The following is a 27,151-nucleotide window of genomic DNA, read 5'->3' on the forward strand; positions in this document are numbered from 1 at the left end:
CATCATGACCATGTTGTTCCAGACTTTTCATCAACATTGCTATGAACTGAGTCTTGTTTGAGTCATTTTTTAGAAAAGCCTGCTGGTTATCTGGAACGATGAGATGTTCTGCAATCTTTGTGTAAGCAGCTGTCCGTCCAACTTCTCTACGGCTGTGCTCGTGATCCTTCGTTGAAGCTGCGTATCCATCAAAGACAACAGTAGAACCATCTCCATAATTATTTTTCATATATTCCACATACTGACTTACAACTTCCTTGTATGAAGAAGCTGCTTTCCAATAGACACGATACAATAATGCGCCTCCATCTATAACAAATTTGGCATCTGTTAACTCGGAAAGCTCTACTGGTGGCACACCCTCTTTTAGAACGGAGGCAAGTGATGATTTCTTTCCTTTTCTCATCATGTCATCCTTGAACAGAGAAGTTGGTATAGGAGCTAACTCATAAGCAAAAAGGGACTTAATATTGTCACTCCTTTCAACTTGAATCAACAATCTGGAAAACAGCATCATCGGATCTATGTGTATGGTGTCATCTGCAATTTTTGTTCCTTTTCGAAGATTCTCCAGAGTCCTTACTTGGTCAGCTCGCTTAAACGACATTTCCGTGTAAGACTTGTTGTCCATTTTCTTCTGCATCATGATTCCAACGTCTTCCACGATGTCGCAATTAATGCCGTCTTTCTCATCTGATGCTTGTGCAGATGACAAGGATCGTAGAGCCGGGTCAGTGGCATCGAATGGGTTGTGATTCTGTAACCACGTGATCATGTTGCTAATGTCTTCAGAATCACGTTTAATTCTGCTGACTCCCATTTCAGCGTGTTGTTCATTGGTGGCCACGTGCAGTTCAGTAAAATCACTCATGGAATGATGGATTCCAGCACACCGGTGCATACTATAGATCCATAAAATCCTAACCGCTTCTGTAAATCCACGTCCCCGTGTCAGTCCACCTCGGCTTTTTAGGGTTCTCATCAAGATCTGTTCTATCGCAAAGTCTGTGGAGATGCCACACCAAAATTTGTCAGACCTTCTAACAGTATGATGTCCATGAGCTATGAATTGATTGTACAGCCATGGATGACTTTTAGGAAGATCGTGCATTAGTTGTAGATACAGTCGACTAGATTTGGCATAATTGTTGTGGCCTGTCGCTGCAAACAGATTTATCATTTGTGTAGTAGCTACAAGGTGCATGTTCCAGTCGCCAGTTCTTTCTGCTCTAATAAACAATTTCAAAACAGAAATGTACTGCAAATATTGCAACCACAGTTTAGCTGTGCGCAAAACATTTGACAAATATTGCTTGTAAAGTTCAATTCCATTTTGCAAGCCATTTTGTTACGATCTGGATGCTTCCGATCGTAGTTAGCACTTTTTCCACAGAAGAAGCAATCACGCTTCCAATCAAAACCAGACGTATGCGATCGTCTCCATTTCTTGGAAGTTCCTCCTTCATCAGAAGCAGTGATTCTTCTAATTCTTTTCCTGTCAGTGTAGTTTCGACGGCATTTATCATGCACAAGAACACCGGTTTCTGTCTCTAATTCTTCGACCATTCTGTCATCACAGCGGAGATGAGCGAAATGTAACATGGTCCTTTTACCCTTATCTCCAACTTGCAGCCGTTTTCAATATTCTTGGCACTCTTCCTCAAATCCTTGAAAACAGATGATGCATTTCTCATTCTGCTTTATTGCGTCTGCCATATCACAGCCTGCAAAAAAAGAACAGATTTCGAGTAGTGTAGTTAGGCCTATATAATAACATTTTTTGAGCACTCTCTATAAATTACGGTATAGGCCTACTTGCAAGTTTTAACTGGTTTAAAATCACAAGCACAATTTCAAGACGTGTGCTTTACAATAATTTTTTATACTGTAGGTGAAGTGGCTTTGGTCTAAAGATGTACCTTGTTGCGACAAGTAAAGCAGTAACTGCAGTGATTCTAAGACAAGACGATGATCCTTTAGCTTCTAGCGACGTAATCTTGGCAGTTCCAGTATACATTTAACAGATCAAACCTCAAATAGAATATTACTCAACTTACTCTTATTCAAAACAATCTTATTGAAAGAGAAACCTAGAATCAATAAAACAAGATTAGCAGTAAAAAATAATGGATATGTCACTTGCCTGTGTTGCCATTCGGTCATTTTTGATAATTTTTTTTATAAATTTTCTTGTTTTTTCAAAATTGCCATAATTTTTTTTGCCCAAGGTGGATTTTTGCGGATTTTTGATATTTTGTTTCAGACCATGCACTGATGCTTGTGGCAAAATTTCAGCTTTGTACTATTTTTTTCTGGGTCAAAACCTAATTTGACTGGACTAATATGCCATTACTATATAAACACTCGCAAGACTGGTATTTCGAACTACCTAGAAAGACCAAGTGGCTTTTTTGACGCATGGTGTAATTTTTCCGATTTATTGCATTCAACAAAGCTAACAATCAACAACAATGTCTGCAGATGAGGCCAGAATTTATTTTTTTATTTCTATCACTTTGATTTGACACATTTTAGTTGACATTTTAGTTTGACAAATTGTTACGCATCGCAGTACAAAAACTGCTATGCGTCAAAAAATCCACTTGGTTATTCTAGGTAGTTTCATGTGTAACTTTTTTATTTGTAATAGACGAGTAATAAAAATCACACGTAGGTGACTACAGAAAAAAAATAATTGTCAGGAAGTTTCAGCCGAAAAGCGTAACATTTGACTGAATACCAGTTGTTCAAAAATGCGTCAAAAAAGCCACTTGGTCTTCTAGTGTTAATGGTTAATACATTAATGTCATATTGGAGTCACTTGATGCTAGCTTGCAACTTCTTGAAGTAGGAAAATTAAATTATTCACGCTGGTTGATGCTTGGGTGCCGAATACTTTGTGTTTATGTGTTACAAGAAAGACCATCATTTGCTATAAGTACATTAGCGGAATATGCAATTAAAGTTTACTTTTCTAACTGGATTCAAATCAAACAGCAAGATTACTGATGAATCAGTAGACTTTGTTAAAATTGTTAAAGAAGCAAATTAGTTTCCAAGAAATAATGTTTGGGAGGTTGTTATGATGGTTCTTCAAAGATATGCATATTTTTCTCATTATGTAAATGTGCTTTTTGCAATGTTGGGTGACAATGATGAAAGTGTCCGTCGTCTAGCAGTGAATAAAATACTTGGCATTAGAGCAGGGGTTTTCAACCTTTCAGAGCAATCAATGTAGCCTTGCAACCCCCCATAAAATTATTCAACAAAAGCATAGTTAATGCAAAATTCAACCAAATTTGACTCATTTTATCATCCAGTTATGTTTAGTTTTGCTGTTCCAATGTTAACTTCTGAAGCCAACAATGTCTTTTTGCGATGTTATTACGGCTTTTATAATATTTCCTCCGATTGTTATTTGCATTTTCTATCAAGCTTGGCTAGATAATAGGAGAAAAAATAATGAGAATAATCTACATTTTCGCACTTTCACCGGTTGACTTTATTGCAATCTTTTATGGATTTATTGAAATCAGTTTCAGTGAGATGGTTGGTGCTGCATATTTTTAACAATAAAGCTTGTCAATGCGTGCATTTGCTGCTGAAAGAACTTTCAAACAAAATAGCCGTCGACACTAAATTTTTTCAATGGCATTGGAAACTATATAATACTGAAAAATCTATATTTTGCATAGGATTCTACATAATTTTGCTTTTTTGCCATAGCGTGATTGCTGGTTAACTTTAGTCTGCACATAGCAACGTACAAGAACTTGGTGAAAAATGTCGAATGCTTTCCTATTATTAAAGCCTTGCAACGCCTGAAAGCTTAAGCAATAGAATAACCTCAGGTCAGGGAATGGTCGATTGCAGAAAAACACACTTTTTAATCTTTTCTGGCAAAAAAAAGAATTGAAAACAATACATTGGATTTTCAGGCGCCTCGCGAGTCGCAACCCTCCGAAACATGGCTCGCGACCCCCAGGTTGAAAACCCCTGCATTAGAGGAATGCCAAGTACAATGGCATTGTGCAGACTGATGACAAGTTGTAAAATTTTAACACCAATGATGAGGGAATACAAACGCATTTATTTTCACACGAGTCAGTTCAATCATAAAGAGCTGAAAATCGATTTTGATCTGCTAGCAGTTAGATTATCTTCAGTAAACTTTCTTCAAATACAATCAAAAAGGGATTTTCTTCAACTCCCAGAAGGCTCATTGTGCCTAAAATAAACATGTGAGCCAAAATATATTATCGTTTGTCTAATTTAAAAGATATGCCAGCATCTTCTTTGAAAGGTTTGGTAAATGTAGAAATTGAAGCATACTGAGACAAATTAATTCTGGAGCATCCTCGTCATAATTGATAGTCGCATCTAGTTGCTTAATTAAGCATCAGGAGTTGTTAGTGGACTCGAAAGAAGAAAGGAACATACAAAGCAAAATATAAGATGGAGGAAATTGATCAAAACTTTCAGCGCAAAGAAACAATTCAGTGCATGAAAATTTTTTGTTTTTCTATCTTGATACTGAAAATCTAGACTGGTATTTATGGTATAATAACATACCAAAAAGTATATTTTCCATTTCAGCCATGCGTAATGTTGATTTAATTTTATTTATTTTATTTGTCTTTTGGCTGTTGATGCATTGTCAAACATGGTTATTATGCTAGTTTTGTGTTTTTGGCAGGGTTGGTTGATTTAAATCATTGATTTAAATCATGATTTAAATCAAACAATAAAAATCAAAAAAATCAATTAAAAAAATCAAATGATTTTTTATTTGCTAAAATAAAAATAAATACATCAACAAACGTTTCACTGCTTCTCTGTAATACAAAAGTTATATTTAAATACTTAAGGCTATAGGCTATGCAGTATGCATGTTTTGAAAGGCAACTTAGTTTGCTTGGCAGTTCACAAACAGTGTTGTTCACTAAACATAGTTTTTGAGCGAGTATTTTCCACTTTTGGTCTGGTTCAATCAGAAGTTCGAAATCGATTGGGCACTGCAAAAGCTGGCGAGCTTGTATTTATGTACAAACTTCTCAATGCAAAATAAACTGCAATTTTGTGTCATCTGAACTTTTACTGTTTTGGTATGGTACGTCGGTAACATAATTATATTACACAGTTAAACTTTCTTTGCAAAAAGTCTGGTTGTAGGCTATGCATCAGTTGAGCAAAAAAGCAAAGTGATGTGTGCTCAAACGTAAGGAAAGATCTTAGTGTAGTGAGATGACAGTCTGAGACGTACCTCAATCTTGATATGCACATTATGATTTAGTATAAAGCAACATATCACACATACTTAAAAATATGTGCAATAGACAGGCTAGCCTACAATATGATAATAAAAATGATTAAACACTTGCAAAGCAAAGCCTTTCAATCAATCAAGGGGTTAAAAATAATTCTGCTATCTTACTGAAATGATCTCTTCCCCCCAATATGATAATAAAAATGATTAAACACTTGCAAAGCAAAGCCTTTCAATCAATCAAGGGGTTAAAAATAATTCTGCTATCTTACTGAAATGATCTCTTCCCCCCAAGTAGACTCGATGCTTTTTTATATAAAAAAAATGAAAAGAATCTGATTTAAATCAAAAAATCCAATTTAAATCAAAAAAATCCGATTTTTTTGATTTTTTAAAAAAAATCATGATTTTTCCAACCCTGGTTTTTGGAAATACCAATGTTAGGGTGCATTAAACGGTACCCGGTCAATTGGTCGACAGTCATTTGGTCGACAGACATTTGGTCGACAGGACGTTTGGTCGACTGACATTTGGTTGACAAGACATTTGGTCGACAGGACATTTGGTCGACAGAACGATTTATTTTAGGGTTAACTAACCCTAACCTTAACCTAACCCAAATGTCTTGTCGACCAAATGTCTTGTCGACCAAATGTCCTGTCGACCAAATGTCTGTCGACCAATTATCTGTCGACCAAACGTCCTGTCGACCAAATGTCTGTCGACCAAATGACTGTCGGCCAATCGACCGGCCACCGCATTAAACCCCCCCTACGAAACAATTTTGTTATGGCAGTATATTAAAGTTGTACTACCCCTAGAAAATATTAATTATGCAAAATATTACAAAATTTGGATAAAATTTCCGCGTCCACATTGAGCTTGAAAAAACGAAAAATAGGGTCATTCCACATGAAAACAGCCAATTAAAAGATATCTCGAATATATGATACCTCTCAGATATTGCTGAAGAGTTGTCATGCTATGCCTTAGGCTACCAAACGAAAGAATCCAAAGTTTTAGATCAGTATCTCAAAAGATTTGTCCATAGTTGGCTATTTGAATTTTGAGTACCACCTTCGTTTTTGACTTGTGGGGCTGTAGTGTATAACAATTTTTGCCATTTTCAGAGTCCCATAACTTTTACAGTATAGTGAATGTAATGGAAGACTGAAAATTGCTGTACTAGTTCGTTAAATGTCAGAAATTAATAACTTGTGTTCAATAGACTCTGTACACACAGTTCTATTTTTGCTTCTGCTTCAACACTACTAGTTTGTTTTTAAGTCTGCATTACTTAACATTTATGGATTTGTATGCAATCGTAGATAAATGCTCATGGGCTGATTACTGATTAGGCTGTGTCATTTCAAACATGTCATTTTTAAAACATTGTATCGATTTGTTTCCTGTGGAATGTTGGTCCAGGATTGTCTCAAGGCACGGCTGCATCATGATTGAGCCAGCGCCTTGCCGAATGGAACATAGTGGCCATTTAAGTACTGAACACATGTAGACCATTCCCTGAGCTTAATCTACCAGCGATATGGCAAAACATCTAAGGACGATTTAGTCACTAAATTTTTCTGATCCTAAATTTTTTTTATTAAGTACTAGTGAATAATTTTTACGAATTAATTTAGCTGTCAAAAACAGGTAAGCCACGTCACAAGCTCCATGGCAGTTCAAAAAGTTTGGACCAAACTACGTTTTTTGTAGTCTAACTAATTGCATATAGAAGGATTTGACTTTTACTCAAATATAATCTTGGTTTACGATCTAGTTTGCTAAACACTTTTCAGAAAATTCGCAAATCTCTGTCGAAATTGTATGTTTCCAATCTTCCTACAAACATACCAGACACTCTTTCAGAAGACGTCGATCACAAAATTGAGAATCAGCTGACTTTTTTGTCGGACAATTGTGGTGGCAGAGTTCTCAATGTGAAAAATGGTCTTGCCACAATGTCCTTTCCAAATGACACAAAAGCAGAAAGGTATTGTTTTGTCGCTTATGGCTTAATCTTTTCATTTATTTTCTTTATTTTGCTCTTATTGCATCATTTATTTTCTTTATCAAAAAGCGAGCACAAAAAAACGACTTACATCTCTAATCATACTGCAACAGATCTAAAATAACACGCTTGAAACAAAGACGTGTCACTCAAAGTTCCTCTTGTGACGTCAGAGAGATCGTTAAACATAAATGGAATCCGATTGCCTCGTTAGCTGGAAAATACTTCGATCGTACAACCGATGGCTGGCAATGCACTGTGTTGTGTAATAAAGCACTAATAAACTCCGAGTTTAATTAGGCTTGCAAACAGTTGTAAGATTAAACCACAATGTTGTGAAGCCCAAGTTACAATACATTGGTTGGTTATTCAAGATTGGATAACTGAGTAGTACTTTCATATTTAAGCAACATTGTGCAGATTTTTACCATTGTTATATCGTCATATTTGTATATTCTTATTTCTAGAGCCCTTTTCCGTCTGCCTGGAGAACGTATCTATGACTCCCCTATCACCGTCTCAGTTGAACCGCCTAAACATTGTGAAGCACCTTCTGTCAAAACGCAGGTACATGAATTTACACATAATACAGTGCTTCCTCGATTATCCATACCTCAATTATCTGGTCGATTTATTTTTTTACAACATTTCAAAATTTTATGGTTTTAAAGTCATTGCACGAATTGTTTCAGACAAATTTACTTTACGATAAATCCAGTCATGGATGCATCACTTTCAATAACACAGCATTGCGTCATCATTAAAACAATCAGGGCTGCTTTCCTGCAGTGGAGTCAGTTATCGGTACACGACATGTGGGCGAGCCTGTCTGGGCGAAACCCTCTTGGGCGAGACCATGTGGGCAACGGTAGCGAAAGTTTAGCGGTTCGGAACGGTTGTGACCTATATAATTTATCTTGTTGCCTTGCGGTGTCACGGTTTTGTCGTGAAGCTTCAGAGAAACCCCTCAGAAAAGAGACAAACGAAGACCTCCCAAGAGAAATGGCCAAAAAGTGGTTGATGTCAGTTATGAACGCTTCTTAACCGTTATAGAAACTTGTCAGTCGCAATACTGATGCTGCATTCTGTTGAAACATTTTTCGGTATAAGCGACAGGCAGCAGAATCATCCGGCAACCACCGCAAAGTTCTGATTCCGTGTGACTTCAAGTCTTGATATGTAATGACTGTCAGTCACAATGTGTTCTGCAAATTGCTGATGCGCCTACGCAGCGTCTAGAGCATTCGGATTAAAAAATATCAGTTGACGTTCAGTAGCAGAGGACACAGCTTGTACTAACCACACGCAAATCAGTACGGTAGCTATTACTGCAGTAAATAATTTTATTTTAAGTGCCCATGTTAAAATTATGACTCATGCCTACTGAACGAACGTCAACTGATATTTTTTAATCCGAATGCTCTAGACGCTGTGTAGGCCTACATAGTACGTAAGTACGTTTATTTGAGCATATGACAGGGAACTGTTACCCAATTACTTCCAAATCACGTCGATATTCTAAAGCTGATCAAAGTTTTATTAAGAATCAAGTCGCTCAACTTTTGCATGATGATGTTATTGAACCAAGCACGTCACCATGGCGTGCTTAATTGGTAATTGTAAAAAATGAAAACCATAAAAAACGTATGTGCGTGGACTACAGTCAAACAGTAAACATATTTACTTTGCTTGATGCCTACCCGATTCCGAACATGGGTCATTCCATATCAACTCAGCCAATATGAAGATATCTTGTATGGTACCTCTCAGATTTTGCTGAAAAGTTGTCATACTATACCTTAGGCTACCAAACAAAAGAATCCTAAGTTATAGATCAATATCTCAAACGGTTTTCCCATGGCGGCCATTTGAATTTTGGGCGCTACCCTCGTTTTTGACTTGGGGGAGTAGCGAATAGCAATTTCAGCCATTTTCAGAGCCCTATAACTTTTATTGTAATTGTGGTAGAAGACTAAAAATTGCTGTGCTAGTTCATTATAAACTATACTACACAATTTAATAAGAAAAAACAACGTCTCTTGATGTATAAGTGTTAGGTCATCAAAATCCTGTTTTTTTGCCCCGTATAAGTGATTTTTTCAATTTTCAAATGCTTCTACCACCCAAACCAATCAAAATATTTCTCTAAAACCTAATTATTTGTAATATTTGGAAACTTTTCTTCTGCCAACTTGAATTTGGGAGTTGTGGTGCCATTAACAGAGATCTTATGGGGGTCTGAAAACCCTATCAGGCAGAAATGACCCTTTTTTACCCCTTTGTTTAAAGCCCCAAATGACCGCGTGGGCATTTTATGGTCATGCTGAAATTTATACCAGACAAACACATACATTTATTCTTTCATTTCATGAAATAAAATCTTAGAGTATCAAACTCCTTCACTATAAATTTTGTGTTTTTAAAATGTAACATTTTGGTCATTTTTGGCAAATAATCTCAAGTCCTTAGAGTGTAGGTCAGAGAAAATTCAACAATGATTTATCATGCAAACAGTGAAAATAAGTAGGTTCTATGCTTAGTGATCATAAACATTGGAATGCTGACATTGTTGACCATTAATTTATGTTCAAAATGATGCTTTCACGGTTCACCTCTTCACCCATGAAAAAGTACACACCTGCAATCAATAAGCTATGATGTGGAGATAAAATTGTAGGAAAATGATCAAGCCGTGTTCAAAATTAAATTTTCCAACATCAAATTTACATTAGATTCATTCAAGATAATTCGCAACTGTCAATCAGAGTTTGAAACTAAAATTCATGAGGCACTCCAAATTAAGCAGCACAACCCCATGCTCAACAAACAATTATTCGCTGGAGGGGCATCTTTTTTGTTGAATTTGTATTAGCTTACGTTTATTTTATGTTATGTTGTCCGCTCACTATCTTGTCTCATAACCACACTCCCGCATAAGTATGACAAATTGCTACCACTTTTTGTGTTTGTTCGTCAGTTGTTGCTTGTACGCAGGTCAGTGCAGTTTTATTGAATTTCAGTCATTTATTATTAACATTTCACGAATAATTGTTTTGTTTAGATGATTTAAGATATTTTCCTGGAGAGGGCAGAAAGTTTTGCCGAAAACGTTTGAAATTATGTATTTATTTCATTTCTGTATTAATTTTGAATTATGCAATTCAATGTTATTAAGTTGTTATCTATTATCTGTCTATGGTTTTTAAAAAGTACCTCTCTACCAAAGCTATACTAAAAATTAAATTGTTTTTAGTTTGCACTATAATTCTGCATTATGTAAAATCTTTTTTATATAATCTTTTTGGTTATATTTGTATTTTCGAGCACTGTGTCTGTAGGTTTCTGGTACACCAACACAACAAATTATATGTTGAAATGGCACCCAACAAGGCATTCATTCGTACTACATTGATGGAAATTGGAATAAAGCAATGGTGTGAACGTGTTCCCCTAATAGTTTTGTCGAGGCATAACGTCTCTCCAATTCATACTCTTCTCAATCATGCACCAATGGGGAATGGCCTCTTCCTCCTGTGAATGTGGTGCCGAGGAACACCGCAGACCACATCATCAATGACTGCTCCATCTTCAAGCCACTTAACAGAGTAGAAGGTCTGCGTGTCATGGATGATGAAACCAAAGACTGGCTGCTCTCTAGTAGCCTTCCAGTGTAGTCCGGGAACATCGTGAATCTGGGGTGGTAAAAGGATAGACCCTCGGCCCCAGAGGCTCACACGATGACGACGATACTCTTTATTTTTTTAACATTGTCTGCACTAATGAAGAAGAACTGAATGTTTTTGATGTTTGTTGTTGCCCATTCAAACCTCTGTACGGTAATGGTGTCAAATATGGTTTGCATTGGGGACCAGAAGACTTGCACGTGCTGTAAGACACTTGACAGTGCCTCCAATTCCGTCACATGGGCTTTTCCCATGCGAAGTGGCAAAAAAGTGCCATTCAGCAGAAATACCAAAGTCATGTTTGTGATAGCACAGGTTGGTGAAGTTCTTATAATTTTTATATTGTGAAGCTGCAGTCATCGCTAAAATAGATTACTTTGTGCAGATTCGGGATAAACTGTTTTAGATGAGGTAACAAGAGTGAGTCACAAAGATGGATCATGCATTCCCTTTCATTTTGTGCTGTAGCCTGTAACATTGGATCAAGTATGACAAATCCAAAATCATAAATATCTTGAAAACAATACAAAATCAGGTGAATAGAAAATTTTGCCAAATTGGAAATCTACCTAAAAAATACTCCTAAATGGACCCATCTACAGATCCCTAAGCATTGTTCACTGCTTGGTGAGAGTGGTGTACCAACAACCGCACAATTGGAATATTATTGATTTGAGCTAAGCATTTTGGGTCTGCTACTATTCAGCTAGTCCGATTCGGCAGGTCTGATTCGGCTAGTCCAATTTGGCTGCAGTCTTTTTCATCTGGTTCGTTAGATTTACGAAGGATTTTATTGGATTACAGAAGGATTATGGTTGGATTTTCAAAAAATTTGGCAAATAGGGAGCGAGCCGAGAAAGACTGTACCCGAATAGGGAACTAGCCGAAACGGGCCATTCTGAAGCATTTTACATAATGCAGAATTATAGAACAAACTGAAAACAATTTATTTTTTGAAAACGGATGGATCATTTTCCTACAATTTTATCTCTACATAATAGCATATTGATTGCAGGTGGGTACTTTTTCATGGGTGAGAAGAGGTGAACCGTGAAAGCATCATTTTGAACATAAATTAATGGTCAACAATGTCAGCAGTCCGATGTTTATGATCACTAAGCATAGTACCTACTTATTTTCACTGTTTTCATGATAAATCATTGTTGAATTTTCTCTGACCTACATTAAGGACTTGAGATTATTTGCCAAAAATGACCAAAATGTTACATTTTAAAAACACAAAATTTATAGTGAAGGAGTTTGATACTCAAAGATTTTATTTCATGAAATGAAATGAATAAATGTATGTGTTTGTCTGGTATAAATTTCAGCATGACCATAAAATGCCCACGCGGTCATTTGGGGCTCTAAACATAGGGGTAAAAAAGGGCCATTTCTGCCTGATAGGGTTTTCAGACCCCCATAAGATCTCTGTTAATGGCACCACAACTCCCAAATTCAAGTTGGCAGAAGAAAAGTTTCCAAATATTACAAATAATTAGGTTTTAGAGAAATATTTTGATTGGTTTGGGTTATAGAAGCATTTGAAAATTGAAAAAATCACTTATACGGGGCAAAAAAACAGGATTTTGATGACCTAACACTTATACATCAAGAGACGATGTTTTTTCTTATTAAATTATGTAGTACAGTTTATAATGAACTAGCACAGCAATTTTTAGTCTTCTACCACAATTACAATAAAAGTTATAGGGCTCTGAAAATGGCTGAAATTGCTATTTGCTACCCCCTCCCCCCCCCAAGTCAAAAACGAGGGTAGCGCCCAAAATTCAAATGGCCGCCATGGGAAAACCGTTTGAGATATTGATCTAAAACTTAGGATTCTTTTGTTTGGTAGCCTAAGGTATAGTATGACAACTTTTCAGCAAAATCTGAGAGGTACCATACAAGATATCTTCATATTGGCTGTTTTGATATGGAATGACCCACATGCAAAACATTATAGATAATGTTTCCCAGTACAAATGGTTTTCTACTCGGGATTTATGCAGCGCTTATTGAGTGACTTGAGTGACCTGCCATAGACATAGTCGCATGCTCTTGAGTGGTGTTTAATTGACACTTTTTCGAGTGTCGCACCACGGCTCTGATCACTTGACTATGTAACTGACATGAACTGCCTACCTCCGATATTGATGGCTGGTTTCAAGTTTTATGAACATACATATGAATACAGAATAGTTGATCTTGCTTTAACAGAAGAAAAAAATGTATGTGATGATGAAATGAATACAGAACATTCAATGCAAAAGGCACAATGCTCTGTTTCTCGTGTAGAGGCAGTGATGGGCATTATCGGCGATGATTTATCGGCGATAAATTTTTATCGCTTATCGTTATCGCTCAATTATTTTTTCAGTTATCGTTTATCGTTATCGCCAAAGGCAATATTTTTTTATCGCCGATAATTAATCGCCGATAAATTTTATTTCGGATCAACACACAAGTGGAAAGACCATAAAAAGTAATATTTTTACTAGCCACCTAGTTAATGAAACTAAAATTAAAACCAGTTCTTCTTCAGTGCCTGAAGTGTATGTGCACAGGTCGTTGTCAAGGGACGGCCCTGACAACACAATAATTTTTAAAGTTGCAAAATGAAATGCATGCAACAAGTCTCTTGCTGTTTTGCTGCAATCGGCAATGGCGAGTGAATTTTACAATTAAAATGTAAGCGCACAGACAGTACAGATTCCTTTGAAGCAAAGCGAAAGAAATTGGCAAGTGGTTTGTGAAAGTGTCGCAATACGAGGCCGCTTTTACATCGGAAACATGGTCTTTCGCGCCACCTCACGATCAACTATTTTATTCTTGTGTTTTCTTTTTTCGTTGGAAGTGTTAGTTTTTAGTAATTGTCGTAAAAAAATAATATCCCTCTCGTCAAAACATGAAACTTACTGTTTTAAGCGCATTAAATCTTTAGATGAGTAGATTAACTAAAATTGCAAGAACTTGCCTTGAGACGTGCGGTTACGTCACAAACTCAGTTTAAAAGACAAAATTCACACACAATAACAACACATGATCGGTTATAGACTATAAGATCGATTTTTTTCTAGCTTGGCGATATAACTTTAATCCAAAAATAATAACCAAATTCGTAAGTGCCATTTAACTTATAAAGTTAACCCATTTGTGCCGAAAGTGAAAGTACTTAAAAAAAAAATTTCGGAAAATTTAAATATTGCATAGTTATGACCTAAAGAACATATCACAATTATTTTTTTCCTAATTGTGTTTGTACTTTTTGAGAAAAAAATCGTCCTATATATAAGACGCTAGGCAAATCCGTTATCAAATTTCACAAGTTTCTTGTGCTTAATGCTTTAAGCGTTATTACATTTCACTTATCGCTCAAAGTGATAAATGGGAAATGTCTTGTCATGTCATTATTGTCATCGAGCATTTTATTGAAATGAAAGTTCAAAAAATATGAAGATGAAAATTAGCAAAGTAACACAATATCACTGAAACAAGTCATTACGGAATATGATATTGCTTGAAGCATTTGACATGCAGACCGACATCACATTTTTTGCATCTTGTAGTAGTTTTTGCATGACAATAGGCGCATCGAGTTGCGTGGTAAAATTATGCTAAATACAGTATAACTTTTCTCATTTACCTATGCGACCTAGCCTACCTCAATCAAATATTTTTATTCCCACTAATACAGTGCCTATATTATATTGTAATTCTTATCTCAGCAACTCAGCGATCTGCCATTGCTTTAATGATGGTGTTCACAAAGAAAACAAAAAAAAAATAATCTGAAATTATCAGTAAATTACGATAAGTATGTTATTGTTCTTAAACAAACACGACTAATTTGACAAGCTTGATGGATTTCACAGTATGCACATTTTTACTACCAATACCGTTTAAGATCACTGATAAATTTTCAAGCATTTTGCATTTTTTGGAATTTTTTCAATTATTGCTGACTTTGCTGTAAACAGCCCTTTAACCCTATATTAATACGAGCTGTTTTTGTACGCGGAAAGCACATCACGGGCCATTTCAGCCCCGTGCTAATTAATCGCTAATAACGGGAGCTATGAAAATCACAGAACCAAAATATTTTACAAGGTAATAGCCATGTGTATTGTGCGTACAGAAATTAAATTTTTACTCAACAAATTTGTTGAAATAAAGTGTTTGAGAAGAAAAAACTTCAGAAAGTCGGTTTTTATTTTAATTTCCCGAAAATAGCTTCAAAATTGAAATTTTTAAATTATAACTAAACTAAACAAAAAATTACATTTGTTCATTAATATAAGGCATTTTTGAACGTTTCTACACTTCAAAGTTATTGCACTACCATTTATATTGCACTAACATTAACATATATATAACTAGCATTGCACGAAAATGTTTAGTCACCTGAGACGAAATGCTTATTGTGAAGAGCAGGGAGGTAGAAAAATGACCAGTTTAGGTTTAGAAGATTCGCAAAGCATAAAAACCAAAAGTCAAGAAATTTCACATTTCTAGCATATTTTCTTCTGTGAAATGTTTCACTAATAGAGTGGGGCGTCCTCATAAAACCTCGTGTCGTATTAAGATAGGGTTAAAGTGCCCCTGACAGGTTGGATCCAAGTATATTAACTTTTTAAAGCATTTCCTTGCGCAGAATCATACTTAGCAAACTTTTTAACCTTAACCTCGTAGCTCGACTGGTTAGGGCGTAATTTACATCAAACGACGGCTCCGCAGCGCCACCACAGGCGAAGCTCCATATTTCACTGCTCTGGGACGACTTTGGTGGTATTACGTCATTGTAAGTCGGCGTTCTTAGCGACGGATGAAACATACGTTTCCTAGATGTGATTGCTGGATCACAGTTTAGTCGGAGTTGGTACAAGCGGTTGCTTTTTTCAAAGATCTGTTGTTTTTTACAGTTTAATAAAACTGTACTGGATACGTTCCTACAAAACCTAAAATATACTTGAAGTGAAAAATGAAGAAATTGTACGAATCATCATTCATATTTAATTCATCATCACTATTCATAATAAATAAAAGTTCTCTCTCTCTCTCTCTCTCATAATGTGCCCTCAGTACGTACATAGCAGAGTCTATATATGTAAAAGCCTAGTTTACCTGTACAAGGGTACGTTTTTGTAAACGTTGTTGTTTAGAAGTGCTGAAATCATCATCAGCAACTGGTTGCATTTTTGCTGTTATAGATGGTAGCCTATGGCAGATTCCTTCAAAATGTAAAGTTTGCTCAAGCCCATTTTTACTTGAGTGGTATTAACAAAATCATCTTCAGTGAAGTGAAGAGAACATATATGACTAGTTTTGTATGGCCCATCCTACTTTCGAACACTTGAAGAAAACTTCTACCATTTTCTTCTCAGCACCTTGTTTTGTGGGAAAGCGTAAAAAGAAACCACACGGTCTTTGTCACTGACACTGTCACATATTTATTTATTATTTATTTGCGTCAGACAAAGCTGTCCACATCGAAAACAAAACAACGAAATACTGTAATACACAAACTGAAAATGCACAAAGATCACAGAGAGCCACCTTGGATGCCGTCGGTTTAAAAGCTCACTAAATAGGCTATCTACTGTCACAAATTTACATATAATGAGCGTTGGAAGAATTGAAAGCATTCAGAACGATCAAAATAATCAGATGACATCATGTCTGATATAAAGCGATTTGAGGAGTGTATGCAATCGGTTAATAAACGAAAACATGTTTTTTCCTCAATAAAGCATCAAACGTAGTTACATTATTCATTACTTGATATTCACGGGCACTGACCTAACGAGGCAAGTTGTGCAATATTCTGAAAGAGTCATTGTAAGCAACACGTAATCGTTTTATACTAGAAGATCTAAACTTGTTCCACAACTGGGATAAGTAAAACGACATACAATAAGAACGAAATAAACTGTTTTTTACAGCGGGTGAGCATTTAGAAAAATTGAGATTTTGCATTATTTGCAGCACAGTACTGAGAGCATACTTGCCTTGAAATATAATTTTCATCTGAGAACTATCAATAAATACACCCAGATATTTTACAGAGTCTGTGAACACAATTTCAGATTTACCTAGATGTAGCAGAGGAGCACGTAAAAGATAAAAGTTTTTTGGGGAGAATAACATACCAAATGACTTTTTAGAATTGAAAGTAATTTCATGTTCAACAGCATACTTGTGGCAAACATCTAACAAATTTTGTAAGCCACTCAAACTAGGCGAGATGCAGCAAATGTCATCAGGAAACATAATATGATTTAGACAAGAGTTGCCAACATAGCAACCAACTTTTGTTTTATTGAGATAAGAAAGCTGATCAATATATATATACGGCAAAAAGATAGGGGCTTAACACCCCACCTTGTCAGACTCCGCTGGACACAGTAAATGATTGGCACAGGTGACCTTCCCACCTCACTTGCATGGTTTTTTTACTATAAAGGCACAAAGGTCACCAGTATTCCAATAAGCGAACAAAATAGATAGGCAGTAGGCACGTTACGTGTGATAAGCGTTTTAAACAATAAATGATGATTGACTTTGTCGAAGGCTTTTGAAGCATCCAAAAAGACAGAATATACAGGAATGTCATGACTGATATAAGAGGACACTGGTTGTTTTATTAAAAAAACACTCATTTCAGTACTATGACCAGACTTAAACCCAAATTGATTGTCACTGGTATTCCAGAAAGGCAATAGATGATTCACATAAAACGTTCAAACAGTTTTGAGATTACTGTGGCTAGAGCAATAAGTCTATAGTTACCTGAATCTTGAATGTCGCCATTCAAATTCTTTACAATCGGGACTAAGACAGTGTTCAAGCAAGAATTTGGTACAGTGCCATGACTAAGACACATATATATTAAAAAGTACACTAATATAAAAACAAATAATCAGCATAAACAATATGTTCAGCTGGAATTTTGTCAGCACCAGCAGCGCGGTTTATGGCAGTTTGACAAGCAAGGAACCAATTGTGTCCATGTTGCAACAAAAGTTGTAATATTTATCCCTAGAAGAAATACATGAGTTAACAATTTCTTTTTCAGTGTTGGTTTTGCTAGAATTTAGCAAGGAGCTGTAATGATGTTTTCACATCTCAGCAATTGCTTCAAGACCTTGTGCTCCACCAACATTTACAGGAAGAGAACTCTTTTTGCAAGTAGACTTTTTTACTTTCTGCCAAAATGACCTATGTGAGCTGTCCAAGTTGAGTGCTGAGGCAAGCACATTTGCTCTATGTTGTTCAGAGGCATGATTACAACGGCGAAAGGCTTTTTTAAACTCCTTTCGTTTGCTCTGCATCAACTCATATAGTTAACCATTTCACTGTTTCCCATTTTTCACCTACATGATATAACTTTCTCTGGCAGTAGCATGAGCTTGCTTAACATGATTATTCCAACCAGGAACAGAAAATATGTTACATTTCTTCTTTACACCAACAAAGATTTTATCAGAAGCTGCTTTGAGAGCATCAGTTATAATATTATAGAAAGAGTCTATTGAGGCAACATGAGAAGCATCTGAACAATGAGAATTATTGCATTTAATACTTTCAGTTGGCAAGGAAATTTGGGATAGATATTTTTAAATACAACAATACACATGAACAGCAATTTTTAAGCATTGCCTCAACCATAAATTAAAGGTAGCCTACTGTTTGTGAGATACTGTTGTTACACTGCAAATGGCTATAGCCAGATTAGGACAAATAAAAAAGTATCAAAATTGTAGCCCTATGAAACTGCAATTTCAATTGAATTGAGATGCTGTTTGATAAAAAATAAACTCAACCTATTTGATCAAAACCTGGTAGTAATAGTAAGTTCACTTTTCTATTTCGGTAATTCTTAATTTGCACATGCTTTAGACCAACAGAGCCCCACACATTCACGTTTTGCAGTAGCCGTACTATACCTAACCAAGTCACCAGTCACCACAGATTGTATCCTTCCAGCTTACGGTGACGTCACAGCGATGTTGCCGTTTTTATTTTCGCAATAGAATGAGTGTCAGATTCGCCGATGTCAACGAAAGTTTGCAAGCGTGTAACTTAGTAGCCTGTTGATATTTTTTACAATTTTCTGGTCAGGGAAGTTTGTTAGTGTCACCTTTTTGGTATCTTAGGTAAATTTCGCAAATTTATTTTTCTGTCAGAGGCACTTTAAGCAGAAAGCAAAATACAAAGTTTGGAATTTTTTATGGTATTTTCATTTGATTTAATTATTTTGCCTACTGCACGTAAGCGGCAGTGTAACTCAATTGATAAAAGCATCCAACTGGTATCTGAAGGTATAATTATAAGCACGGCGGTTACCTCAGTGGTTTGATTCTGAATCAAGAGGTTGAACATTCGATACCTACTGCCGCTGTTGCGATTCTATTCATGCATAACTTACAAAAAGTTTTGTCCCTTTACAGTATATTATGTTTGATTTTTCGTCATGTTGATGAAAACAGTTCGTGCTGCATGGGATGGGGCAGCCCTAATCAAGAAAAAAAATTATTGTTATCGGACATTATTGGCGATAATTTATCGCTTATCGTTATCGCTTAACTTTTTTTTGATTTATCGTTTATCGTTATCGCTTTAGGCATTTTTTGTTTATTGATTATCGTTATCGCTTAACTGAAAAATGAGTTATCGCGCCCAACACTGTGTAGAGGCAATGCGAATATTTGACCACTGTTCACCATGGCTTCGTTTTCTGGAGACAACAGTTTCAAACACATCCTCATTGTAACGACTTAACGAGGTAGGCCTAGTTGCTGAAATACGCAAATCTTCCCGCAAACAATCTGAAATCCTTTAATTTTTCAGTATATTTACTGTTGCAACTTATAGTCAAGCGAACTAGTTCTTGCTACAATATTCAACTTTTCCAATTTTTATACTGTCCTACCATATATATGTTTTTTTTGTTTTTTTTTCTTGACTTAAATATAACAAGTCAAATATTTGTTTTTTTTGCTTATCTAGTCAAATTTCTGAAACCATTGTCCCAACTAGACCGGATAATTGAGGAAGCACTTGTATCAGACTATAGCCAATGACAGTGGAGTATCACTGATGTATTTCAGCCACAAATTTGGGAATTTAGTTGTTTTCCTTTTACCTAACAAATTTTTTTTCATGCTTTTTGAAAGCTTCCCGGATCTTTATCCCGAAACATCAGGGTCGACCAGTTGTCTGCAGTGACTCCACCACTTCCCTCTTTTTCTTCTATCATTATATCTGAACACCTTCATAACCTTCACTATCTTTTCTTACATGGCCATTAAAATCACCCAGCGCTAGACATTTTTCTTGTTCTTGTCATCACCATCATCATAATCCATCGTTGGTTTGTTCCCCACTAGTGGGGGTGGCCGATTGTTTCCGCGCAGCAATTGTTTTAATCCCTTTTCTCCATTTCACCCTGTCCCTTGCATCTTCCTCCTTCAGTCCGACTTTTTTAAATTCATCCTTCACTTGTTGTTTCCACGTTTTTTTTTGGACGATCGCGTTTCCTCTTCCCATCCACCTTTAGATCTAGTGCCTTTCTAAGAAAACTTCCTTCCTCCCTCCTTATCACATGTCCATACCATCTTACTCCATTTGCCCTTGCCAGTTGGTCTATGGTCTCTCTCATCTCTAGCATATCCAACAATTCTTCAGTCCTTTTTTCCCTTTTCGTTTTCACCCCACACATTGCTCTCACCATTGACCTTTCTGTTCTTCTCAGGATTGCCAATTCACTTTCTCTCAATACCCATGTCTCGCTACCATAACATTTTCATATACAAACCATCATAAAATAAGTTATTTTCTTCAATGCTACAACCGCATTGGGGACCATACACAGATACAAATGTTACAACTTCATTTCCAATTGCCAGTTCAACCGCTATAATTCTGGAATTACATGTCGTACTTCAATCACACTGTTGCCGGCCGCATAGCCAAGTGGTGAGAACCCTGGAACGGCAATCGAAAGGGCGCCGGTTCGACACCTCTCAAGAGCATGCGGCTGTGTCTCTGGCAGGACACTTTAAGGCATGCCTGAAGGTGGACACGAAGATTGGCTTCCTTGCCTTCCCGTCCACTTAATCTAAATCTTCAACCATCAGGTGTAAGCCTGGATACGACAAACAAAACAAACATCACACTGTTTACCAAACCCATTTTTACCATATTTCCAACTCCACCATGACCAGCAGAATTTCCACTTCAAGACAACTTGTATATTTCTTGAACTTGTATTGTCTTATGATTTTTATATCCAACTTCTTGCAATCTGCTACATTCAGTCATCCACTCTACTGTACGTCTATGCAGTCTACGTCTATCCACAACGTCAGCACTTCTGACATTGAGACAACATTTGCTGTAGCAAATCTGAGTAACATATGGATCAGTGGTGCTTGTGTGAGAAAGAGACTCGAAAAAAGTCGTGCTTTGCTAGCTTTCTCTAGGCCAGGGTTTTATTATTTTTACAGATGCTACAATCTTATAAGGTCAGCAGTTAATACATAAAATTATAACAAGGTGCGAAATGTTGTTTAGATTTCATCTCCGAGCACTTCATACGCACAAGAGCCCGTTCAAGAAGACAATAATGGTAATTTGTTTTATTTGTTGACCATCGTAGAAGACTCAATGTTTATTGTATTACAGTGACTAAAGCATGAGAGTAATAATGTTGCTTTGAAATATCATACCGTAATCATATAATCTGAAGTAATGCAAAGGCAAAATAGGAGTTTCTTTTTTCGACCACTTTGGTACTAGAATGATGAAATAAAATAGTAACGAAACTTATTTAAAATTTTGATGCATTGTTCTGATTGCCTGGTAACAACTGGCTCTGTGGCTTAACATCGGTAAATGTGGGTTCGATATATACTTATAGTTATATACCCTGTCGGGTCATACCAAAGAATTTTTTAAAGCATGAATGTTATTTCTGGTTGGTAAAAGAATGAATTCAGGGTAATGAGGTACTAGGCTGCGCCTATTTACAGTTGCATTTTCATACAGCTGTGCTGACATTGTCTGTTTCATAACGCCAGAGAGCAACACGTATCAGTGATAGATACAGTGCTACATTTTTCTCTTCCCATTTTACTTTAAAGAAGGTTGGCTTTTATCCTGAAACATCATGGTCGACCAGTTGTTTGCAGTGACTCCTCTTTTTCTCTCTATTGTTGGCATTTTCAAATTTCTTTTTGTTCTTCACAGTGTGTTATCATGTTTTCTTTAGTCTTTGTTTTCCCGTTTTTTCCGTCACTACTTCATGCTAAACTCGCTTTGTCAAATATTGTGTCCATTCGTTCTGCATGTCCAAACCATCTCAGACGATGACCATGCAACTACTCTTCAATATCCTAAACATCAGTCTACTCAAGACATCGTTTCTAATTTTGTCAAGAAGTGTCTTGCGACACATCATACAAACCATCCTTATTTCTGTCATTTGCATTCGCCTAATATATATTTTCTTCGCCCAGCATTCACTTCCATGACACATCACTCTTTTTACACACTCCTCGTGTAACTTTCTTTTAAATCTTTGAACTTTTTCCAATCGCACGTATCCTTGCCGTTACTGCTGCTGGTGCAATTATCCATTCTCAACTTATCTCCAAGATAGCAAAACTTCGAAACAACTTCTATGTCATCACATCTCAATTTCACATGCTTTTCGTGTGTTTCATCAATTACAAACCTTCATATCTTCTACATTCAAAACGCATCCTACTCATGAATGCGGAATGCCTAACATCTCTTGTTTACTCAATACTTGCATTTAATACACTGAATAGAATTACTAAGTACTCTTTTGTCACATATTGCGCAGGTGTCCATAACATTGACTGCCAATACGTTATTTGCCCTTACTTTATACCTTATAATACCTTTATGAAGAAGATACTAACGTTTTTTCATCTTTGTTAAACCTTGAATGCCACTAAACAGCAATATTGCCCACACAGCATTTTGCAAGAATTTAAGGAAAATTTTGCAAAATAGTGTGTCACCCTTGTTGTTCTTGAGGGAAAGAAGATCTTGCAAGAATTATGCTGAGATGGTGCAAAACGGGATGAGCTACCTGAAAGGCTAGCTTCCAGAAAGCGTAGAGATACGAGATTACTACCTTAAGCAGTTAAGCACACTTCACTGTCAGGGATTCCCCCAGCCAACGTGCAGAGAGACAATTTGGTGCACCGGCTAACATAGCGAGCTCTATTGGATGAAGATCATCCCTTAAATCAGTTGGTTCTTAAGGAACAACTTTATTTGGTACCTCCACGTCTTAAATCTTGCAAACCCTTTTATCATGCTACAGATTTTTATGATTCTAATTTTAACCTTCAAAGAGTATGGAGTGAACGTTGGGATAAGACTGCAAGACCAGAGTAGTTGACAGTACCTCCAAACACCTCACTGCTGCAGCGATCTACAAACTACAAATACGCTTTCGGTTAAAGGTTTCTAACGTTTTGCTGTCAGCCAAAATAAAGAGTGTCTTAGAGAAGAGATGGAGTATTCAGACGGGATGGAACATGTTTTGACTGACAGCAAAGTTCTCGGCTACACAAACAACGAAACCAAAGATTACCTGAGTGTTTGTGTTGCTAACTCAGTGCAACAAATTTTAGACTGTTGCAGTTCCTGACTCTTTGTGCCATGTAGAATCAAAGGCCAATCCTAGTGATGAAGCTAGCAGAGATATGGACTCTGTACACTTTTTTAAAAAAATATGTGGTTTCAAGGCCCTGAGTTTTTATTGGATGATTTCGACTTTGCTGTTACTACAAGGTGCACCTAGGACAAAGCAACAACAAGCGAAAGGAAATGCGCAAAGCTACTGCTCAAAAAACACTGACTTTCAAAGAACGTTCTAAACCAATCACACCATTTAAAACATTTCATTTGGACCGACTTTTCTTGGATAAGTGCTAAAAGGGCTGTAGCAAACTGTCTACTTTTCAAGGCTGAGCTATTACACAAGATGGCATGATAAATTTTTATTCGGTGATGCAGTGTCTGCAAACTATTATAGAATCACAGAGACAGAGGTAATAAAAGCTTGCAACAGGAACAATGGAACATTTTAGTGCAGAAGTATCCTATCATTTCTCTCTGGTTTACAACAGGAATCCGTGAATGGTCATTTTAATCGTTCTTGTCTAACATGCAAACGCTAAAAGGAACTAACAGTCTTTATAAATTAGATCCCTTTCTTGATGAAAATGGTATCTTGTGAGTCGGTGGTCGAATTTAAAATGTGTTCATCGTCCATTTCTGACCTGATATTTATTCCAAGTAAACGACAGAGTGTTTCTGAATAATAGACGAATGTTTTGCAGTAGGCTATTATATCAGCAATTGTTTAGTTTCTAAGCGTTGGAGAGAGCTCTTCAAACGCAAAAAAGACAAATCTTCCCATTGGCTAAGTGAGAGCCTCCTTTCATATTTTCTGTCATTGACTGTGTTGACTTTCACATAATTATTATCTGCAAGAAAAGCAATCAATCTTAAAAAGGTACGATGTGGTTCCTGCTTGTCGAATCGAGCTGTCCAGTTAGAGACCGAAAATGCAATGGATACAAGCTCGTTTAATAACGCTTTTAGAAGATTTCATGCACGATGAGGCCTTGTATACCTTCAGACTGTGGTTCTAACCTTACCTTCTTTTTTCAAATCTAACTCTAGCCCTAGTTTTAGGGCAACAGTATATTTTAAGACAGTGGTTCTCAACGTTTTTGTCTTGGCAAACTCCTTTTGGCGCCCTTGAAGCGGTCGCAGACCCCCCAAAAAAATTATCTGAAATTTTCATATACCACTTCACCCAACCGAAACAATTGTTTTATAACTCTCAAAGCGATGCATTTAGAAGAGTTTGCTGAACTTGAGACGCACTTATGACGATGGATAACAATATTATGTTATGGGCTACAATTGGTACACAGGATCAACATCAATTATCTATATGCTAATTTGATGTTTTTCTGTAAATGTTATCCAAAATTAATATAATTTTTGTATCATTTTTAAAAATTTCTCCCCTTTATTTGTAATCAATACTTCGTCATAATCACGGTCATTGCAAAACTATGAGTACTAGGTTAGAAGGCTGCAGAGATGTTGACAGGATCAAGATCCTGCAAGATGATTGCAGATTGTCAGGATCAGGACAAGATTTAAAAGTTTTTGCAGCAGATCAAAGGTTGAAAACAACGTATAAAATCAGATTTTATTGTTTGCAAGTAGCCTGTACATGAGATGAAGTGAGCTATAGTGTGTGTGGGTATTAGGGTTGCCAGGAAGCAGAGATGTTCACAGAATTATTGAAAATTGGCAGTATCTGGACAGGATCTTTCAAATTCCCATAACCATTGGATCAGGGCAGGCGCAAGACGTGCACTCGTTGGATCAGAATCTTGGAGAAGGTAGGTCCAAACATTTCTAGTAGGCTGCTGACCAATGTTTGGATTTCTAAATTAAGCATTCAAGAATCTGCTGCTTCAAAAGAATCAAGTGGAACATCCATAGCTTTGTAAAAAGATTACATTTTTTATATAATTAGAACACCAACCTTTGTGCGCACCCTTTAAAATTTCAAACAACACACCCGGCGTCACGACACATAGCTTGAGAATCACTGTAATCCACAAATAAAGCACAGCCAATTCTTAAAATTCGTGATTTGTCAATCATGCTGGAAATTTAGAAACTTTTACGCACCCCCGGAAAGCGCTTTGCGGCCCCTGGTTGAGAACCGCTGTTCTAAGACGTCTGGTAAAAAGTGTTGAAATTTTCATCCAAACATCTGCCATCTGGTTTAAGGTTTGTCATCTGTCCTATGAAGTTGGATTAATTGGAGCCTGAGATTATTTGGAAAATGTTGTTGTAGATTGTTCGTTTCAAGGGTTAAATTTTGCTGTTTGGTTTTGGTTTTGCCAGTGTCAGGCCTACCTTATGTGCTTAACGAGGTGTGGTTAACCATTTGAGTGCAAATGATGCTAATTTAACTGTAACTCATTTAGACTTTGTATGAACACTGTTTAGTTTAATCTTTATGTGGCATTGTAGGTAAATATGTACACAATGTGCAGCATGTTAGGCTTCTCTCTTAGTCTCGTTTGCTTTGTTACTTATCGTTAATCTTCACTTCTTTTGCATCATTTCAACACATTCAACAATTCTACTGGCTTGGGTATACATTGGAGTCAAGGTTGACGCATTGTAAACTGACTGGCTTGTATACTTCTGACTCTCTGCTAGCAGCTGACATCAGTCATAATAACTGACATTGGCGAAACCAAGATTCAAACAACAAATCTGAATCCTTCAAATCAAATAATCAGATTTCTTTAATACAGATTTTAAGACAGATTTCTTTAATCTTTTTTAATACAGATTTCTTAGTGGCAGTGATCTCATGATGGAAATTGTTTGATGGAGACAACATACAAAACTGTTATTTTTGCTGATGACAAACTTAAACTTTCTGAAGAACTAAATTTTAGTACCAAGCTTTGTTCTATACGTTTTCAAAAAAAGATGATCACGTGGCCGTAGCAACCGATAGCTGTGACTTATCGTACTAGTATTCTACCAGTCTACGGATTTATGCTACCTCCACATCATGCAACTGCATAACATTATCTGCAGCTCCACAACAAAACCTTACCCACTTGTAAATTGGAAATCTGGTATATTTTCTTCAAGCACAAACGCCACTCATTGTCGGAGAATTTTTTCCCCTTTTATTGTCATCCTCTTAAGAAAATGTGAATGGTTTTCTGATTAGTCAATTCTGCCTTATGGTGTCGCATTACAGTAGGTTTGCGAATACACAGTGACTTGCAGAAAAATTTTAACTTTCATTCAACGTTAAACTTATAATTATTTCAACTACTGGAATGTTGGAAAGCATGCATATTGCATACTGGCTTACTGGAGTATTGGAAGCATATTTCATTTGGGACCTCTTTTAACTCTCCAAGTTAGGCTAACCTAAATATTTTTGAAATCAGCTTTGGCCTATATCATTTAGTTGCTGGTCGGACTAGCCTAGAATGCTAACCGAGGCTTGACAATTTTCAACACCATTTTTATGGGGGCAGTTCTACTTAGAAAAAAAATTCAAATTTATTCTATTTTATTGAT

The 27,151-nt window shown here is 36.5% G+C and overlaps 1 protein-coding gene across 2 annotated transcripts in view; it reads left to right on the forward strand.

The window, feature by feature from the left end:
- The window catches only part of LOC145771571 (uncharacterized), a 112,794-nt gene that overhangs the window by 79,770 nt on the left and 5,873 nt on the right, over positions 1 to 27,151 (forward strand). For both annotated transcript variants that reach the window (XM_082583276.1, XM_082583277.1), the window contains exons 10-12: positions 7,069 to 7,262; positions 7,748 to 7,847; positions 21,539 to 21,593. In XM_082583276.1, the coding sequence (XP_082439402.1) occupies positions 7,069 to 7,262; positions 7,748 to 7,847; positions 21,539 to 21,593 (349 nt within the window). The remainder of the gene's footprint in view (positions 1 to 7,068; positions 7,263 to 7,747; positions 7,848 to 21,538; positions 21,594 to 27,151) is intronic.

Source organism: Aplidium turbinatum, chromosome 6, assembly GCF_918807975.1.
Source record: "Aplidium turbinatum chromosome 6, kaAplTurb1.1, whole genome shotgun sequence".
Classification (NCBI taxonomy): domain Eukaryota; kingdom Metazoa; phylum Chordata; class Ascidiacea; order Aplousobranchia; family Polyclinidae; genus Aplidium; species Aplidium turbinatum.